General features: G+C 40.5%; 1 protein-coding gene across 3 annotated transcripts in view; it reads left to right on the top strand.

The window, feature by feature from the left end:
- Window positions 1-226: 226 nt before the first annotated feature.
- tncb (tenascin Cb) overlaps window positions 227-18,882 on the top strand; it is a 61,703-nt gene continuing 43,047 nt past the window's right edge. For all 3 annotated transcript variants that reach the window (XM_026187449.2, XM_080309228.1, XM_026187450.2), the window contains exons 1-2: window positions 227-668; window positions 16,596-17,144. In XM_026187449.2, the coding sequence (XP_026043234.2) occupies window positions 16,658-17,144 (487 nt within the window). In that variant the 5' untranslated portion in view covers window positions 227-668; window positions 16,596-16,657. The remainder of the gene's footprint in view (window positions 669-16,595; window positions 17,145-18,882) is intronic.

Raw genomic sequence — 18,882 nt, 5'->3', positions numbered from 1 at the left:
CTCATCAATCTCACAAACGGAGCCTTTGGCGGCCCTTTTTCACTCCCTGCTTTCAAGTCCTTTAATGCTATGTTAATGCAGGCCCTGCATTCACTCATATCTTGCTTTCGATTGGCTTGCCCGCTGCAATTTGCTGCTAATGGTCCAACCACCACCCCATCCCATTCCACCCCTTCTACCCACCTCCCTTTCCCCATTTTCACTCTCCTACTCTCTCTCTCTGGCTCACTCTCTTCTTCCAGCCTTGAGGCGTCCTGTTTCAGCTCCTTCGCTTTCACTCACAATGCTGTGGAGAGGGTGAATGGGAGAGGTGGAGGTGGTGGGGTGGGCATTTAAGAGAGCAGTAGGTGGGAGTGGAGTCTGACCGCAGAGGGTCTAGTGTTTAAGAGAAAGGGAATTCTCTCTTTCACTCACTCTTTCCCTCTCTCAGCCTCTCGTTCTCTCTCGCTCTCTTTCTCTCCTCACTGGCTGCTCAACATCAGCTGGCTCTCTAGGTAGACTCGAGTAAACACTCAAAGAGAACAGAGAGAAGAGGGAAGATGACAGAGCTGTCAGTGCTCTGAGAGATACAGACCGGTGAGAACATTTGTCAGGGCTGGCTGATAAGGCTCTCCTCAAGGCTTCTTAGATTGCTCATCGGTGGAGAGGCTGCAAGCATTCTCTTCAAGGTAAGTTACCTCCTTTACCTGCACTGAGCCAGTGTTTGAATAAGAGCAGAATGAATGGGCTGCTTCACTTACCTAATTAAGATCCATTTTGAAAAGGAAATGGCAGTGAATGACAACTTTAAACACACTGTCTCAGCTCTGTTCTTCCATATTAGTGTATATTCAAACTTTTTCCAAAGATTTCTATCCTGTTTTGGCCAATTTTATGAAATGCATAGATAGTGCAATGGTTATTGGCATTAGAAAAAATCTTTTGATTATTCACTGGATTGTTTGCCCCCCAAAAATGAAAATTTGGTGTAACTAGCGTAAGCCGACCAACATTTCAGATTTTTGCTTTGATTTCTGAGGTGCTTTGACAGGTTTTCATGGCAGTGATAGTGACCATGTTGAAATCTATACATCGATCTCACATGGAGAATGTGTGGATGATGTTAGCAAAACCATTGCTTGCTCTGCAAAGCAGTTACTGTAATTCATTCTATGTTTTGTAATTCGAGCATTCAGGTTGTCTTAATTGTGCTTTTTACTGCATGCACCTGGCTGCCAATTATGTTTTACTGGGAAAAGTTTTTCCTCTTGTCGGCTGTTTCCCTATTATTACCAGAGAGCCGGTAAAAAAGAGTGATGTTTGTAGATAGAACAGTGTCATAATCTGCTGAATTATTCTACCTGCATTAGGGCTGATGCTGAGTTATTGTCTGATGGCACAGCAGTGCCAAGATGGTTAGTGTTACTATGCGCTTGTCCAACGTATGTGAGTGTGAGCATGCATGTGTGTTTGGACTACTTGCTGAAGTAGGTCCAGCTGTACACTTTATGGCTGCCAGCAGACAGTAGGCTTCTGTAACCCAGGAGACAGACAGCTGCTCTGCATTAGATGCTGCCGGTTGGTTCCTGTCCCAGATCTCCAACATACACAGTGCCTGTTGTAAAGCGGCAGCCTTACTGAAACAAACACACCAGCCTGGTCAGATGGCAAAAAATGTCTTTAGAAATAAGCTCTTTGATCGTGTACACAGACACAAATAGTTTTATTTCTTTAAGCTCAGCACGAGTTTGAAACAAATACAACAGGAAACGTGCTTTGTTTCTGCATGCATATGATCACATCTATGGATGAGATTGTCAGCAGCTCTGCATCACCCTGGCAACCAAGAAAATTTTCTAAGAAACCAAGTACTTGGCTAACCCTAGCTAGGTAGTTTTAATATCACAAACCTAACCCTACTTTTATTGATTGAGTTTAAAAAAAAAAAAAAAAAGGGAGTCCCTTGGAGGACTTGAACTGTGGTCACACATAGACATGTCAGTGGCATGGCTATATGCACAGAAATTAAAATGTGTGAAATTAGCTGGATAAAAATCACATTCAAGGAAATACAAATAATGGGGTGTGTAGGAGGAACAAAGAAACGTGTTTCTAAAAGTATAAAATATTAGATTACATGTGGTGCTTATGGGTTGAACACACATCTCCATGTGCTTCCCAACCTCTTATCATGAGTTCAGCTTCATGCTTTTGTTTCCAACAGGAGTTTGTAGAGAGAGAAACCATCAACCTGAGGGTGTTTGATAGACTAGTATGCTGACAGTAAATATGGGATTTTTAGGGTTTCTGCCAATTGTGGGGGTTTTTTTCTTCTTTTGTTGGACAGAAGATAAAACACTTAATGTTAGTCTTCTGCCATTTCTGTCAAAAATGTTGCCTTTGTGGTCACAACTCCCTAAAAGTGTGTTGGTAAAATACAGTAACATTAGCAGAATTATAGAGCTGTCATTGGTAACTGAAGCAGCAGCAGTATCAGTCACACCTACAGTATGAGGCAAAGACAGTTACTAGTCCTTTTTTCAATTTGTAAGAGAATAAAAGGCATTTTTGCTAAAAAAAATAATAATAATAATTCAGAAATACATATCTCTTAAAAGTTTTCAGTCTCGAAAACTTTATTTTGGGCCACTATAGGTTTTCCACCAAAAGCTGGTGAAATCCTTTAAGGTGTGTCAGCTGTTCTTCAAGGCAGGCAGAGACGGGATTTATTCATTTAAACTTTACACCTCGAAGCTGTTTGAAGAAAATCACATCCTCATGGTGGCTGATATCAAAACCTTTATCTACATCTTAGGGAGAATGTGAATGGGTAAGTTGGTGCAGAAGGCGAGAAGTGATGAGACCCACAGGAGACCCACGGGATACCAGGGGAGCATGTGCTGGATGGTAATTGTGTATGATGAGAAGATGCACACACGGGGAAGGAGCCTGGCTGTGTTTCAACAGCCGTCTAAGCCTTCAGGTCCACTGCAGACCTTTCATATCTTCCTTAAATATCTCTCAGAAGATTTACAAGTAATTTTAACCTATTTCCATGTCCAACATAGGTCTGAGTAATGTCGGTGTAACAGGAGTGCCATGTGACCATCACTGGCAGCGCAGGCTCGGCATATTAATGTTTTATGATGGTTTGGCTATGCATATAAGTAGCCACTGACAGTGACACTTGGCGTAACGATGAGTGGGAAACAGGCCTTTGTTTGGACAGCTGTTGGCTCCGAATGCTCCGTGCCCTACAAAGCTTTATTAGAGGGCGACTGTCTTTAACCCCACTTTGCTCCTCCACTGGTGATTGAGAATGAACAATAACGTGGATATTCACGATGACCCACGTTAGACAGGACTCAGGAGAAATGCTCTGGTTTGACTAAATGAACCTCATGTTTAATTTAGTCTGGTCTGGACAACCTTTACTGTCTCTTCTGCTGCTCCTCTCTTTGTCTTTCCTCATTGACATTGTTGCTGGTTTTTGATGAAATGTCTCGCTTAAATTATAAAGTTAAGCCAAATTTGACATAATTTATTATTTACAGTGCAAGATCATTTAATCTGGACTCTGATAACAGATTCAGGGTTTACAAAGAATAAGTCAGACTGCCTTTGGTGATCCCCTAATTTTCACGTAGGACAATAGCAGAACATATTTTTTTTATTTATCCTCTTAAGGAAATATCTACCAAAATAATTCCCCAGATCTAAGACACTACTATATGTGTAGATGTATAAATAAACAGAGTGTGCAAGTTCAAAGTTCAAGCGTAGTCTAGTGGTCAATATCTCAGCTATATGAAAGAAATGCAAAAACCAGCAAACAATTTCTCGCCATTGGAAGGAAGATATTGGGATTGATGATCTAGCTAGCAAGTTAAAAAGAACTTGTTTTTACATTACAGATACAACTACATATTGTAGGTGTTGTGGCATTTTTTAGCATCTATGCTTATTAAATGGTAGTCCAGTAGAAATTATATGAAATTTGTCAAAGTCTCACTTCAGTTCATATCTGATCATGTTGTATACTTCACTCCTGAATTGAAAGGCATCATCATAGGGAAATCATTCAGCAGGCATCCAGTTTTATTAATTACAAGACGATGATGTGTCCATTTATAAGGGCTTTGCTTTCCTGTTCTCTCTTTTTTTTAAGTATTTGTCAGCCTTGGAATTTACACCGGTTCTTCAGAAAGTTAATTACAGCGTTGCCCCTTTCCCACTAAAGCTTACTCAGATTAGTCATCACCAAAAACAAAGGCACCCCGTCAAAGAAATCCAGTGTTTTAACCATCCCAGATGGTTGTTCCTCTAATGCTAATGGGTGACGGGAAAGAAGTGGAAGTCTTGGAGCTGTTGGATCCGGAATGCCTTTGTATTGCCTGGCCCTTCACTGAAGGCAACCAATAGATGAACATTTGTGGTAGACACTTTGCTCTGACACTTTGCCACCACCAGTGACCTCACACATTGGAATGTATTAGCCATAATGTTTTTGAAACGTGATGGGGGCCCTTTCGAGAGGGGCAGACAATTTAAATTTGAGAAAATGGTAAAAAAAAAACAGGGAAGCCAATGAAGAGCCGACCCCGGGCACCGGGGTCATTAGGCTCATACAAGTGTCTGAATGGAAGGCACTCCCAATTTGGACATGCAACACGCTTCAGGCTTTCATTGCAGACAAGGACAAACAGATGTCCGTGTATCACAGCCAACATGCTTGCTTCCATTGCTACTGAAGAGGGGGGAAAAATCTTTTCCATCCAGTTTGAATAGAAATAGCAAATAAACCTCCAGTGTAAAGCCGTGTAAAGTGCTAAAACATGCAGTCTTTGAATGGGCATGAAAACTCTTTGGCATGTTTGCCCAGAAATGCCTACATTTACCATTCCGGTTACTCTGGAACTCAGACATGTACGATAGTTGACATGGGACAAGGCCTGTTCCCTGAGTTCATATTGTTTTCATCTGCACATGAACAGATGTGGGTTAACAAATAAATTTGTCAGTAGTGACTTGCTGTCGGAATTTTCCCATTCCTGAGTTTCATGACTAATAGCTGGCACCTCATTTCTAAGCAAATAGTGGCCTGTGGCCCAATTCCGACCATGTGGAAAAACACATGACCCTGTTGTTAGCTGAAACTCTTGATTACATAAAAACGTACACTGTTCTTACTCACACATACTGAGAGAAAATATAAATAAATAGCTCCTGTTTTCAAAGAAAAATCTTATACTTCTAACTATTGTCTGTCATAGTTTTATAAAGACAAACATCAGTATATGAGAAGAACCATCAGTGGTAAAGGTTTTGTTCTTGAATGAATTAAAAGAAATGATCGTGATTGGGGATGCCCTAAAAATCTTTATCCAACAGCCATTGCCAGTATTTCTTTTTCTTTTGTTCTTTATAAAAAAGTGACCTGTTTTAAAGTTTGTCATTATCCAGTTGATCCAAAAATGACAGAAGTGATAACCGCGAATACTTAATGGGAACTGACAGTGATGTAATCTTATCTGCAACATGCTGATATCAGTCAACAGCAACAGTATCATCCAATACCAATATTCAGCTAATATATTGGTACATTGCTAGAAAACAGATGAAAGTTGTTGACTGTATCTGATGTAAATTAAAAGAAACTAATTCCTGACCTTTGCGTGTGACCCACTGCATACTCAAAAGTATAAAATGTCAGTCATGTAAAATTAGACAGATCGCAAGGAGATATTACACCCACCTTGCAGCTGATAAAGCCAGGTGTTTGTTACATGGTAAGTTTAGACAAGTGCCTTCAGTTGACATCAATACCTCTGTATAGCATTACAATACAAGCAGCACTAGATAAAGTCAGATTTCTATAGTAACTGTAGTGCAGAGTACACAGTGAGGAGAGGAACTAGGTAGAATGGAGGGCCATGAGTACACAAGCGTCTGGAGAAAATAGCAGGTGGACGTGCTCTAAAGGCTACTCATATGAAGCTGCCAAGCCTCCACACCACACAGGGGTCACACTAATAAACAGTCGGTCACCAGCAGCCAGCATGTTAAAAAGCTCATGAACAATGAGTAGCATCCAACCTCTCCATCTGGACCCAGTGAGAACAGCAGTGCAAGACCGAGGCACCGCAGGGGAGGAGTCATAAAGAATATTAATGGGCATCACAGTAAGCCATGACTCAGATCACAATGCTGTAAAAACTCCGCCAAGATTTGAATGTCTGCTGTACTACTGACTCAGTCTCGTTTGTCAACATTCATATCTTTGTGTCAAAGTGGGAAATTGGTTTTGGTTGAAGAAATAGACTTTCTGGGGGCAGTTTCAGTTTGACACGTCTGCTGAGGCTTCAAATCACTTTTTGTGAGACAGGGCACAGCATTGGCAGAGCACTCTCTCTGGTATCGAGATAAGTGTTTCTGCCGGCATCTCAGATACAGCCTCCCATGTCCACCTTATCAGCCGCAAACACACTAACCTCCACTAACTCCCCCGCTATCTGTGTCATCGGATCCAATGGGGTCACAGTGGAGGGCGAGCGAGCGCTGTCTCAGTTTGATGAAACCAGTCTTCTTTTCATCTATGAAAAACAGACTACTTCACTTCATTATTCTTTAGAAAGTCAAGGTATTGTTTTTATTTTCCATAAGAAAAGCAATAAGCAAATAACAGACACAGAGAGTTTTGGTGAAAATCATAATGTATTTAAATCAGGCTAAAGGCACTGACATGAAATCAGTTGTTTCTCTCAATCTTCAAATGGAAAGAACTGGGCGAAGGCTGCCACCTGGACCCCAGATCAGGGGCCCGTTCTTCGTACGTCGCTTACTACATCCAAGATCAAATGACACATCCAAGATCAAATCATCGCGCTAACCGTGAGCTCGCTAATCCGGTTCCCCGAACACACCTGCTGTTGACGATTACTACAGCTGGACGCAGGAATGTGAGATCACTGGGTGTCGTAAAAGGGGCTACGCATCGATAGTAGAAACATTGATCGGCAACCCGCTGATTGGTCGGCGAAAATGTCGAAGGGGCGTGCTCGGTATTTTCCGGCAGCAGAGCAAGAACTCATGAGTGAGGGATTTCAGGAGTTTCAGAGTTTAATTAAAACGCAAGGGAACACTGCAAAGGCTGCAAAAGCAAGGAGAGAGGGCTGGCAGAAAGTTGCTGACAAATCAAACTCGTAGGTAATTTAATAATAATAATAATAATGGATTGGATTTATATAGCGCTTTCCAAGGCACCCAAAGCGCTTTACGATACCACTATTCATTCACTCCCACATTCACACACTGGTGGAGGCAGCTACGGTTGTAGCCAGGCTGCCATATCGCGCCATCGGCCCCTCTGGCCAACACCAGTAGGCGGTAGGGTAGATCTATCATATGACCCTATATTGTCCAATATCATATGGCATTATATTATATTATAATATGTTATATTATATCCCCTTTCACATTAGAGCCACAACAGGACCCACAAGAACATGGGAACAAGTAAAAGTGGAATACAGGAGTATTCTACAGAACTGTAATATTTATCTCTTAGATTGCTTTGCGTCTCTTGGCAAGGTAATACTGGCCTGTAATACTCTGTTAGTTTGTTCATAACAGCAACCAAGAAAAGGGCAGAGGAAAAAAAGACAGGTGGTGGTCCTGCACCCCCTCGTCAACAAGTTGGTTAAGTAAATAATACCCTCACGGGAATATCGATATCTCTCTATGAGCACACTGTCGCGCTGAGCTAAAGGATCCTGTCTATCCCGCAATATACGCTGAATTCTGAGGACTCTCCTTATCAATCTTGCACCTTCCGCAATGGGTTGGTCGCGTATACGGACAGGACATGGCTGCGACAGGCTTCCCAAATCCACCTTCGCTTTTATAGCCGTGGTCTCTCATCTTGATTACACGAAGTAATTTACAATTACTACTCTGAAATATGAATTACATCTGTAATAATCACATACATGTAATAGAATGTTAATAGTTCATTTCCCTTTTTTAGGAAATGACCTGTATGTATCTGTGTGACATCAATAAAAGGATCAAGTGCTGCATTATCTTTAGTTACATTGATAATATTTATTTATGGTGAAACAGTGGAGAAATATCGCTGTTGCTTTCGTATAAATGAAGTGGACATACCTGCGTGGCCGCGATCTAATCCTGTTTACATAAAGTAAACCTGCTCCCGAGCAGGTTTACGCTTACGGCTCTGTTGCTATGACAGCAAGTCCCGGATGAGCTTCGGGGAACCGACTGATCCAGGATCACGCGAAATCGTCAACAATCTAATCCGGCTAACCTACTTAGCGAGGTACGAAGAACAGGCCCCAGGACTAAAATAATCTTGTTTTCCTTTATTGTTAACGTGAGTAGAGAATAAACCATTTGCAAATAATTGTAATTTTAAAAAAAGCGGAAAAACTTTTAATGGTATTTGTATTCCAATATCAGCTTTTGGAACAAAAATACAGATGGCTATTTTTAAAGAAAAATACTAGTAAATCCAAACCTTTTTTAGTCCAATTAACAGTCCAGAACTGGAAGATATTAATTTTACTATCATGAAAACAAAGACAGCTTTTAACATTTGTGCAAGAAATACTGTTTAAAACAACTGATAATGAATTGTTGGGTTTTTTTCACATGCTATTTATGATTTTGTCAGCTAATGAATTTAGCAATAAATGTGTTAGCAAAGATACCTGCTAGACATGCAGCATCATTAGCATTAATGCCAGTGGGAGTCTGACAGTTGATCAAATCAAAGTGCACAAAGATGCTAAGTGTCATGGTCCTGCGACCATGACTCAGTGACTTTATGTTTATGTTCTTTATTGTTATTACTTTCATTATTATTCATGGCTGTTTTGGGATGGTTTGTGTTTGGGATTTTAGACACTGGGTTCTGGGTTTGTGCTCCCTCTGTTGGTCCCTGGTGTTAGTGTTCCCCTGTCTCGTCAGGTTAATCAGGTCCAGCTGTTTCCCCCACCTGTGTGTGATTTCCCAGTGTCTCTTTGTGTACTTATAGTGTGTGATTTCCTCTGCTCCTCGTCGCGTCGTCTGTGTTCATACCTGGTGTAATCCCCTGCGTGCTCTCCCTGCTGTTCTCCCTTCATGCTCAGGTTTGCTATTTCTTTGTGTAGTTTCTCCCAGTTAGTTCATCCTTAGTTCTGTTTTACCATCCCCACTTTATATAGGATATTATCAATAAATCACCCTCACACCTGAATAAGTGCTGCGTTTTGAGTCCTCCTTTCCACTCTCCACACGGCCGCTGCCCCGGACCGTGACACTAAGACCCTCTGTAAACTGAAGCAGACTGCTGTCCCTGTGTGGCTACACATTACTGATCGTGATCGTGCCTTTGCTGTAGTTGCTCCCAAGTTGTGGAATGATCTACCCTTGCAGGCCTCTTCTCTCTCTGAATTTAAAAGTCTTCTTAAAACATATTTATTCGCTGAAGCCTTTGGCATTGATTAGAGGGGTTGACTCAATTTGTTTTAACATGTTTCAATTTATTTTAGTTTTTTTAGTTATTTATTTTATCTTATCTTATTTTAATTTTCTTTACTTATGCTATTAGCATGTACAGCACTTTGTGAACTCTGGTTTTATGTTAAAGTGCTTTATAAATAAAGGTGGTATGGTATGGTATCATAAAAAGAGTTCAGCTCAAAAGACTATGATTGTATGAAATACAATAGTTTTACACACTGATCTAGCTAATGTTATTACTGAAAGCAAAGTCTCATTGATCTTATTTAGATAATAATTGACTATGCATGGACATATTATGTAAGATTTCAAGGACTGTGTTAAGTATGTAGGTTGTATGTAGTCATTTAGCCTTAGATCACAAAAATGGACAAAAACATGTTGTTTTGCAAGCTCTTGTTTTTGTAAGCTCCTGGTTTTGTGCTTTATAGTTTTATGACCGTAGCTTTCTTGACTTTTCTGAAGTGACTATACAGTATGGCTACTGTAGCCCAAAATGCCTTTAACAGCACAAATATAATCAAGACTATCTAGCTCAGTGGCTTAAATTAGCCTTTTGAGGACTAGCAGACAGCAGCTAGCAGCCATACTTGTCAATCAAAGCAGGAACAGACCTTATTTTAAGCTTCAGGACAACACCAGGCTGTAAACATGTGAATTCTGTCCCATATATTTAACATGGCAGTCTAAGAAGATGGATTTGCTCTTGGAGCATTTTGCTTACACCAAACCCAACTTTAATCCTAACCACCAAAGTGAGCTGCTAGGTGGTAAGTTTAAGATTCTTTTTCTTACTGCCAGGTCTAGAGGCATCAGCTTTGTGCATGGCAATATTATTTATCTTGCACAAAGGGTGACCAACAGGATCAAGATGAAAGTGTAACCAGGACAGTGAAGTTAGCACAAACTGCCCTGGAACAACTCAAAACCCAAACCTGACACATCACAAGGTTGTTGTATTTTCTCGGTCAATCTTGTTTCCATGTGGCCAGCGCTGTTTCCTTGTTGGTTAATGATATTACCAGTTTTCTCCTTTTCTCCAAATGTGTACTTCCTTCTCTTTTAGACGGAAGTTTGGGTTGAAAGATTGGCGCGCTGGCTTTGTTCTCTTCCTGCAGACTGCAAACGTAGAAACCAGAACTTTTAAACTCAGGGCCCAGTGATGACACATTTAATTGTCACTGGAGTCCACCTTAGTTGAGACATCTACCATATGGCAGGTCCAAAATAAATCAGGCCATGAAGCTGTTACTCTACTAAGGCAAGCATAAATGTATAGCAGAATAACACAGAGCCACAGTCACTACTGGTGGATAACAGGAGCAGCGTCAACAGACGACGCAGCAGCCATCTGATAACTCGACAACAAACAAACTGAATAATGAAGCAGTGTGCCCCACTTGATGTGTAAATGTTGTAAATATTCAATGACTACAACTACAAATCAAGTCCCAGGACTGCATGTTAAACAGGTCTGATAGGATGCACTTGCTTTCTTTTCATTTCTGAAGAATTTATCAAGCTTGCCTAGTTTTGTAGGTCACTGGTGACAAAAACTCAGCTTGCCTTCTTTGGTACAGAATACGGATCTGGGTCGCTATAAGAACTGAATGCAGCCTTATTGTCTGGGGTTCTTTTCACCTTGAGATTCTGTCACACTATAATAAGGGAAAATGACCAGGAAATGGGCCTCAGTCACGGATACGGAAAATGTGTTTTTTTTCTCTTTATCCTACCTATATTTAAAGGGTAATGTCACATCCCAAGGAGCCACAAATCAAACTAAAGAGCTAAACCCTGCTGACAAATAAATGAACATATTTATCAAAATCAACCTGCCTTCAAGGTGGGATAAATCCCCAACATACAGCATCGCTGTCTTATATTGATTTGACTCTTGTTTTTCCATCAAGGTCACAACCAGAGAGAGATACCAAATTGCTGAGGACAGCACTACAGCTATGAGTTATAATCATCAAACACAGAAATGATTTTCCAGGAGGAGGCCTAGCTTGAGTCGGCTGCTCAATGACTGATCAATGATACGGTTGTTGCTTCTTCTCAGAAAAGGTTTTAGAATTTTATCACCTCGTGCTTTGGAGGACACACACTATATTTCTCTTTCTGCCTTCTTTTTATGGTCGATGAGGCTGTTTTGCTGAACTGCGTAAAAGCCTGATGGCAGAGTGAAGAATGGCTGGGGAGATGCACTGTTAGTAGACAGGCCCAGAAGCCATCAGTTTTGGCTTGTTTCCTTGTGTAAGGTGGGATAAGGGGTGAATGAACAGGTGAGATGATGAGTGCAGGATGTGGTTCAAATGTGGCAATGATCGAGCCAGCCAATGATATCACGGCAAAAGAGATGGAGCTCCACTCTGTCTGCTCTTTTGAAAAGTCTTGCTCCAGCTTTTGCCAAAATTCAGATTCTAGCAGTTAGTTAAAGTCAGCAGGTCACCACATGCTTTGCATATTAAAGTGAAAGGCCACTCCAAACTTGCTGCAAATTCTGTTTCAGAGGAAACTGTACAGACTTCACAAATTATATGATTTCGATATAGCGGGTAGCTACGACTCAGAAGTTGGAGCATGTGGAAGATTTGTGGTTTGATTCCTGGATGCAAAGTATCGTTGGGCATGATAATGAATCCTGGGTCGCTCCGAATGCATTGTGACACAATACACAGTGTGAATATATGTGTGAATGCTTGGAGTGCTGTACAGAGAAGATGCAATAAAAAGTCATTTTACAGTTGTAGTCAGAAGTTTAAATGATTCATGATTCTGTTTCTTTAAACTGTTCTTTTCAATGGTGGAATGATTATACAATATACACCATTAATTATTACTTTAAAAATAATTTGAAAAGAAGTTTGAATTTATTTTGTATTTTTTTCTGATACACACAAGGTCAAAAGTATACCTATAAACTAAAATATATATACATACACTCATTTAAATCTTCCAATAAGTAGTGCTGGAAGTTCTCCAATATCCTTACTTGGCAAGGCCAACTTTTTGTTAACTCTGTTTTTTAGTGATCATAATTATCTTCAAATACTAGTTTCTGTCTGCAGCATAAAAAGGATTTGTTTGACAGCACTGATTTGGATTGATCAGCAGTCAGGATCTATAATGGAGAACTGCAGATTTACACAGTTTGGGAAGGACTCTTGGAGAAATTTGCAAACAATGACAGATTCTAAAATCATCACTTCAAACAACTCTATATAAGTACAAAATATTCAGATTTGTCACCACTTCACCAAGGTCTGGAAGAACACCCAAAACAGTCACACTCAGATGAGAGGAAATTGGTGACAGATATTTGTGAGTCTCGATGGTTCACGAAGGCTCAAGTCTCCTCTGTGAACTGTAACCTGGTGGAACACCAGCAGTTTACAGTTCACAGTGAAGCATGTTTTACATTACTGTAGCTTGAGACCATGACAGACCATGACATTAAAAAAACTTCTGCTCCAAAATAGACACCTGCAAGTTTGCCGAAAATTTGCAGCTGCCCATGTGGACAGAATTCAGGGTCAGATGAGACAATGGGTGCAATGACAAGAGGTATTTTTGGACAAGTGAAGACGAGACTTTAAAATTTAAGAACACATGAAGATGAAGCAGGCAAATATTAAGCTTCTTGAATGGCTTTCCTAAAGCCCCAACCTCAATCAAGTTAACTATGTTTAAGTCACGTCCATGCAGGGAAACCAACCAGTTTAAATGAATCTACCTATTCTTTCAAGAAGAGTTGTAAAATATCCAGCCAGAGCGATGTCAAAAGCTCATCGATGGCTATCAAAGTGTACGGTCAAGTTGCAACTTGCTAAGGAATGTTTAACCAAATAGAAGTGTGGGTTATATGTGTACGTTTGACCATGTGTGGATAAGAGAAAATTCGATATAAATTCAAACTTGTGTACCCAGTTCTTCAGGTATAGAACTCTCTCTTCACAGTATGTACAAAAATCGACAATCCCTGCTAGAAACAGTGTATTTTAATCCAAGCCATGAATTATGCCCAACATGGACCAAGTTGTTTTGGTGTCTAAATCAGACAATATACAAAATCAAAAAGCAAAGAGCAGCCTGAAGTAAACATTTGTCTCATTATCACATGATTTTTGTTGTTGCTGTCACCAGCTATTGTGTTTTCCAGCCTGCTAGATTGTAAAGGTGAGTCTTTTTAGCAGCAAAGTAAAAGCACTTGCTCTCACTAGGTTGTGATCAAATTCATTTTGGATGATACTGAATGAAAAATTGTGCCAAGGGATTATTTTTGAATGAAAATAAAATATTGTAAATTTGTTAGCTTTTTGACAGCTAATCACTACCATCACTGACCAAAACCCCAAACTAAAGTGTTTAGAGTTTTCCTCTGTGTGAGGTATAAAACGTCAAGTGTCTCTGTAGCGCTCATTCACAATGGGGCGATTTAGATCAGTTGCACCAAACGCTTGTGCGCCAGCAGGTTTCCCTGGGTGAAATTCTCCTCTCATTCAACTACAAGGCAAGCAACAAGCTTTGTTACTGTTTGAGAAGCTAACTATACAGCAAAACTAAGTGAGGGAATAACAAAGCAGCAGCAGTCAGATTGTATCAAGTCCATGTCTACAGTGCCAACAACCAGCTGCATTAGCATAGTGCCAGGACCACAGGGTGCCCATGAAGGAAGTCCAAACAGACGGATCAGCTCTGTGTTTCTCAGAGTCACACTAAGATTCCCTCATTCTGATTGTTCTGCTTCATATTAAAAACGACTTTATGGCAACTAAGAAGAGAAAGATCAAATCAAAATATTTCAAGGGCTCAGTGGAAGTTTCTTCTCTTCATCTATTTCTAAGTAAAGGCAACTTCTGCCAGAGCCACAGAGCTCGTACAAAGCCCACTTTGGTCTCTGGGGGTTGGTTTCTCTTAAAGGTCCATGTGGAGAGCAGCCAGCCTTCAAAGTGAGAAAGCCAACCATCCGCCCAGAACTAAAACCTTAGCAGCAACTCAAAGCAATTTTCTGGCTATTTTGTTGATTTAATCCCTAGTTTGTGATGCTTGGGCACAGCAGTGTGACTGTATTAGTGTCTTGTGTGTGTGGAGACAGGAGGATGGTGGGGGGAGCTTTCACACCCCTGAGGGCCCAGATCTTCAGCACTCCCATATTAGAACTTTTACAGTCTACCCATCATGGAGGCGTTCATCCCTGTCTGTCTAATCATGGGACTGGTAATGTTGTGGCTGAGTAGGGGGTGAAGCTGTGGGATCCTTCCAAGCTGAGCTCATCTGTCAGCTTGCCTAATCATGCGTCAGGCTGAGATGAAGAGAACAAGTGGAATGTTACCTGCTGACTGTCACCCTGTGGATGTGAAAATGGCCAGTTAAGATGATCTTGAATCCCACATCATTGCAACTAAGTCTAGAGAGAGGAGAGCAAATTAAACCCCTCCATACATATTCCACTGCAATCACACATTTTTGTGTCTGCTTAGCTAGACATTTTCATGTTGACTTCTAACTGCTGCCATTAACCTTTAAAGTAGCCAAGGCAAACACTGGTTTTTATTAAAGGTAGGAAAGGATCAGTGTCAGCATCTCTGACAAGGTGGAGAAAAAGCACAATTATATAAACTCAACCTAAGCCAAGCTCCTCAAAAAGTAACGAGTCTGTGGTGATGCATGGAATCTATATTTGTGGTTTTCTGTTATCCTCTTGGTTCCAATTGCTGAAAGGGCCAGGAAATTTACTTTACTTTACATTTCTGCATGTAAAAGAAAAACAAGAACCAAAATGCTTTAAATTCTTTACATCTACCAAGTTCACCAACACCAATTAGCAAAGATTTAGACAAAGGGTTCAACCTCTTTTAAGACAATTTTCAATGATTTTGAGCACCCAAATATGAAAATATTTAACAGTAAAACAAATGCCAAAAACGGATTTGATTTGATGTGCAGCATATTCTGGTTTCTGAAAATGTACATTGTATGTGGCCAGAACAAAACCCATCCCTCACCATAGACATATTGCTGATGACCTGATAGATTTTAGGGTCTGGAAATGGGATGACAACACCTTATTGTGTACACTTTTTAAAGCTCTATAACAAAGGCATGCATATAACAAACCTGTATATTCAAATTTAATATAAGATCAAAGCAATAAACAGTTTGTTTTGTTTTGTTTTTTTGTTTTAATCCCACAAACTCAGCACATTTTCCAGCAGACCTTTTTAAAGAATCATGTTTCAGAAGCATTAAGAATCAAGTTACAGAACTAAAAGAAAACCAATTGGCTTTCAAGGGGGAGCGCTCTGGGAATGCTGACCTGCTGGTTTGCAGGAGTGGAAAGGAAGTTCATCCAGGCCCTCTGTGCTTTTACAGAAAGACCACAGATGGTTTAGCTATATACCAGTATTAATCTGTCAGCTTGGTTTGTGTTCTGGGCTGGGGGGAATAGAAGAGGTTCTACACCATGCAGGTGTTATTGTGATTGTTTGTGTCATGACAGCCCGTCTTCATGAATGCTTCGCTTAGATCCATAAGGTCACAGGCCAGCCCTTGATCCTTCCCTGGAAACAACAGGGTGTATGTCTCGTCTATTGAGAGCAGAGGGGCAAAAACGGGTAAGTGGTAGCAACAAGAATAGAGATGGGAATTTATTAGAGGCAGGTAGGGGGAGGTGTCATTATCATATTTCTGTCAAACAACCAAAAAGGAGCCCCAAGCACTTAGTGACTGTAGGGACAAAGAGGATGAGTCCTCCAGAAGAACCTGGATAAGGGAGGTGTAGCTATCGCTTGTGAACAGTTGCGGAATGTTGAGAAAGAGAAAAAGAAAAAAAGCAGCATAGTCAGACAATGAACAACAGAATTTTTAAAATACAAACTATTGGAGCCAGCAAAAATGTACATATGTATGTGTGTGCAATCATGTGACTTTTTAGTTTATTCTATCAAGAATGGCAGCAGAGAGAATGCAAAACATGTATAAATACATGTTTGTTTTTTTTACATGTGAATGTAATAAAGATATGAGACAAACCTAATTTCTTTCTCAAAATTGGTCCTCTGTTTGTTTGTACTTACTCTTTCCTATAGGAATCTGGAAGGGAATACCTATTTGCTACTAAACTCATAAGCTGCAGTGGCAGGGTGTCATCATGGGAATGAGAAGTTTCTTTTTGGGCTTCTTAACTGTGGCCCTCATCCTCCAGTTTGCCACTGCTGGCCTTGTCAGGAATGTCATCCGCCATCGCAGAGAGGCTCTGATGCCGAAGAAAACCCAGGAGAACCTCACACTCCCCCATCCTGACCAGCCGGTAGTTTTCAACCATGTCTACAACATCAACGTCCCCTCCACGTCGCTCTGCTCTGTGGACCTTGACTCACCAGGAGGTACTGACCTCAAGCACAAGACCGTCCCAATGGAGATGCAGAACACCGAGCACATGGAACACACGATGGATGGTGACAATCAGATCGTTTTCACCCATCGCATCAATATCCCCAAGCAGGCATGCGGCTGTGAAAACCAGCTGCCAGACATCAAGGCTATCCTGAGCAGGCTAGAGATGCTGGAGTCAGAGCTGTCTAGTCTGAGGGAGCACTGTACCAGTGGAGCAGGTTGCTGTGGAGCTCAAGTTACAGGTAAGTCTACATCTGTTACTGTATATGCACTCACTGTAATTACAAGTGTTATAATGACAGTGTGTTTACTGTACATATAGGCTCACGTGTGTACAGGCATTTTAATAAACATCGGCAAAAATGCACAGAAAAAGCTTTTGTCCTTAAAGGTGCACTCAATAAATCTTTGAGGTTATTTGATAAAAAAAATAATTCTCTTTTAATTAACCTATTAAAAATAAATATGAGTGAGCAGCAGTTTGTGGAAGCCACCATGTTCCCCAACATATCTATCTACAATCTACTGAAGTGTCCCATCCATCCATCCATCCATTCAGTTTTCACAGGGTCGCGGGGGGTGGTGCTGTATCCCAGTTGTCGTACTGAAATGTATTATTAAAATTTTTACATAAAAGAGGCATTTTTGGTCGCTGAAAATAGCAGTTTTAAAAAATACTTTCCAGGAAGAGAAGTTTGAGAAACCATATGTGGATTAGGAAAGAGAAGAATTTGTCTTGCAACATCTATAATAATATGCAAGTATGCATCTTTATGTCCTTTTCTGATGTCAAACTAGGTGGGAGTTAAGTTAAAGCTGCCCAAGGTAGATTTCTTTAAAAGACTATGGTATTGCATATTTGAAGTGAGTATGACTTATATGGCACATAAGCTATACTGACTTATATGACATAAAAGTCCTATGCCATCGACATAGGGCAGCACGGTGGTTAGTACTGTTGCCTCACAGCAAGAAGGTCCTGAATTCAATTCCACCATCAGGCCAGGGTCTTTCTGTGTGGAGTTTGCATGATCTCCCCGTGTTCGCGTGCGTTCTCTCCTCTGGCTTCCTCCCACAGTCCAAAGACATGCAGTTAGTGGGGATAGGTTAATTGGAAACTCAAATTTTCCCATAGGTGTGAATGCGTAAGTGAATATGAGTGGAAATGGTTGTCCATGTGTTAGCCTTACAACAGATTGACGTCTTAGGGCGAGAGGCAGGTGTACCTGAAACCTGAAGGTGTACCTGACTCTGAAAAAGGATAAGCAGATGGATGGAGGATTTGTATGACATGCACAAATGTTTTTCATCTCTCAAGACTGCCCATCAAAAAAAAGAATTGTCAGGCAACTAATCTGTAGACAGTAGCCGGTTATCAAAAATAAATAAATAAATAAAACAACTAACTGTTATTGAAGTACATAATTGTGCAGTCCAAATTCAGTTTCATCCAGACAACTTATGGTTGAGTTGAATATTTAAAGCAGAAAAATATAAATAAAGTATGGTGCCTGCGCTTTGAGCTTATATCTCCTTACCAATATAACATTTTTATTTGGGGAGTGATGAGTAATTATTTCCCAGACTTCAGGTGAATGTTAGAGTGGTAGAGGGGTTAAAGAAGGAGCTGGTGATATGGGGCAACAGCAGCACTGACTTGTCAGTCATAATTACAATTTTGGTTCCAGGTTCTATATTGTATGGCCATCTGTTCATAACCATTTAGTAACCAAGTTAGTCATCAGGTATTGTTACTTTAAACAAAGGGCATATGCATTTAATTTCTTCATTAAATTAAAATGATGTTAATATTTCTTGTTTAGAAGATGATGTCAGTGTTTCTGCCATGTTTGCTGGGCAGAGGCTCCAATTACTTAGACTTCACTTTTAACACAGTAGCTTCTGTTTGTTTCATACTTTTACAAAAAATATTATTACAGGACTAAGTAAAGCAGTGCCAAACTGGAGGATGAGTAGTGC

Source organism: Astatotilapia calliptera, chromosome 12 (assembly GCF_964374335.1).
Source record: "Astatotilapia calliptera chromosome 12, fAstCal68.1, whole genome shotgun sequence".
Lineage (NCBI taxonomy): Eukaryota > Metazoa > Chordata > Actinopteri > Cichliformes > Cichlidae > Astatotilapia > Astatotilapia calliptera.
The sequence above is the reverse complement of the archived record's forward strand: the minus strand, read 5'-3'. Positions and strand labels throughout refer to the sequence as shown.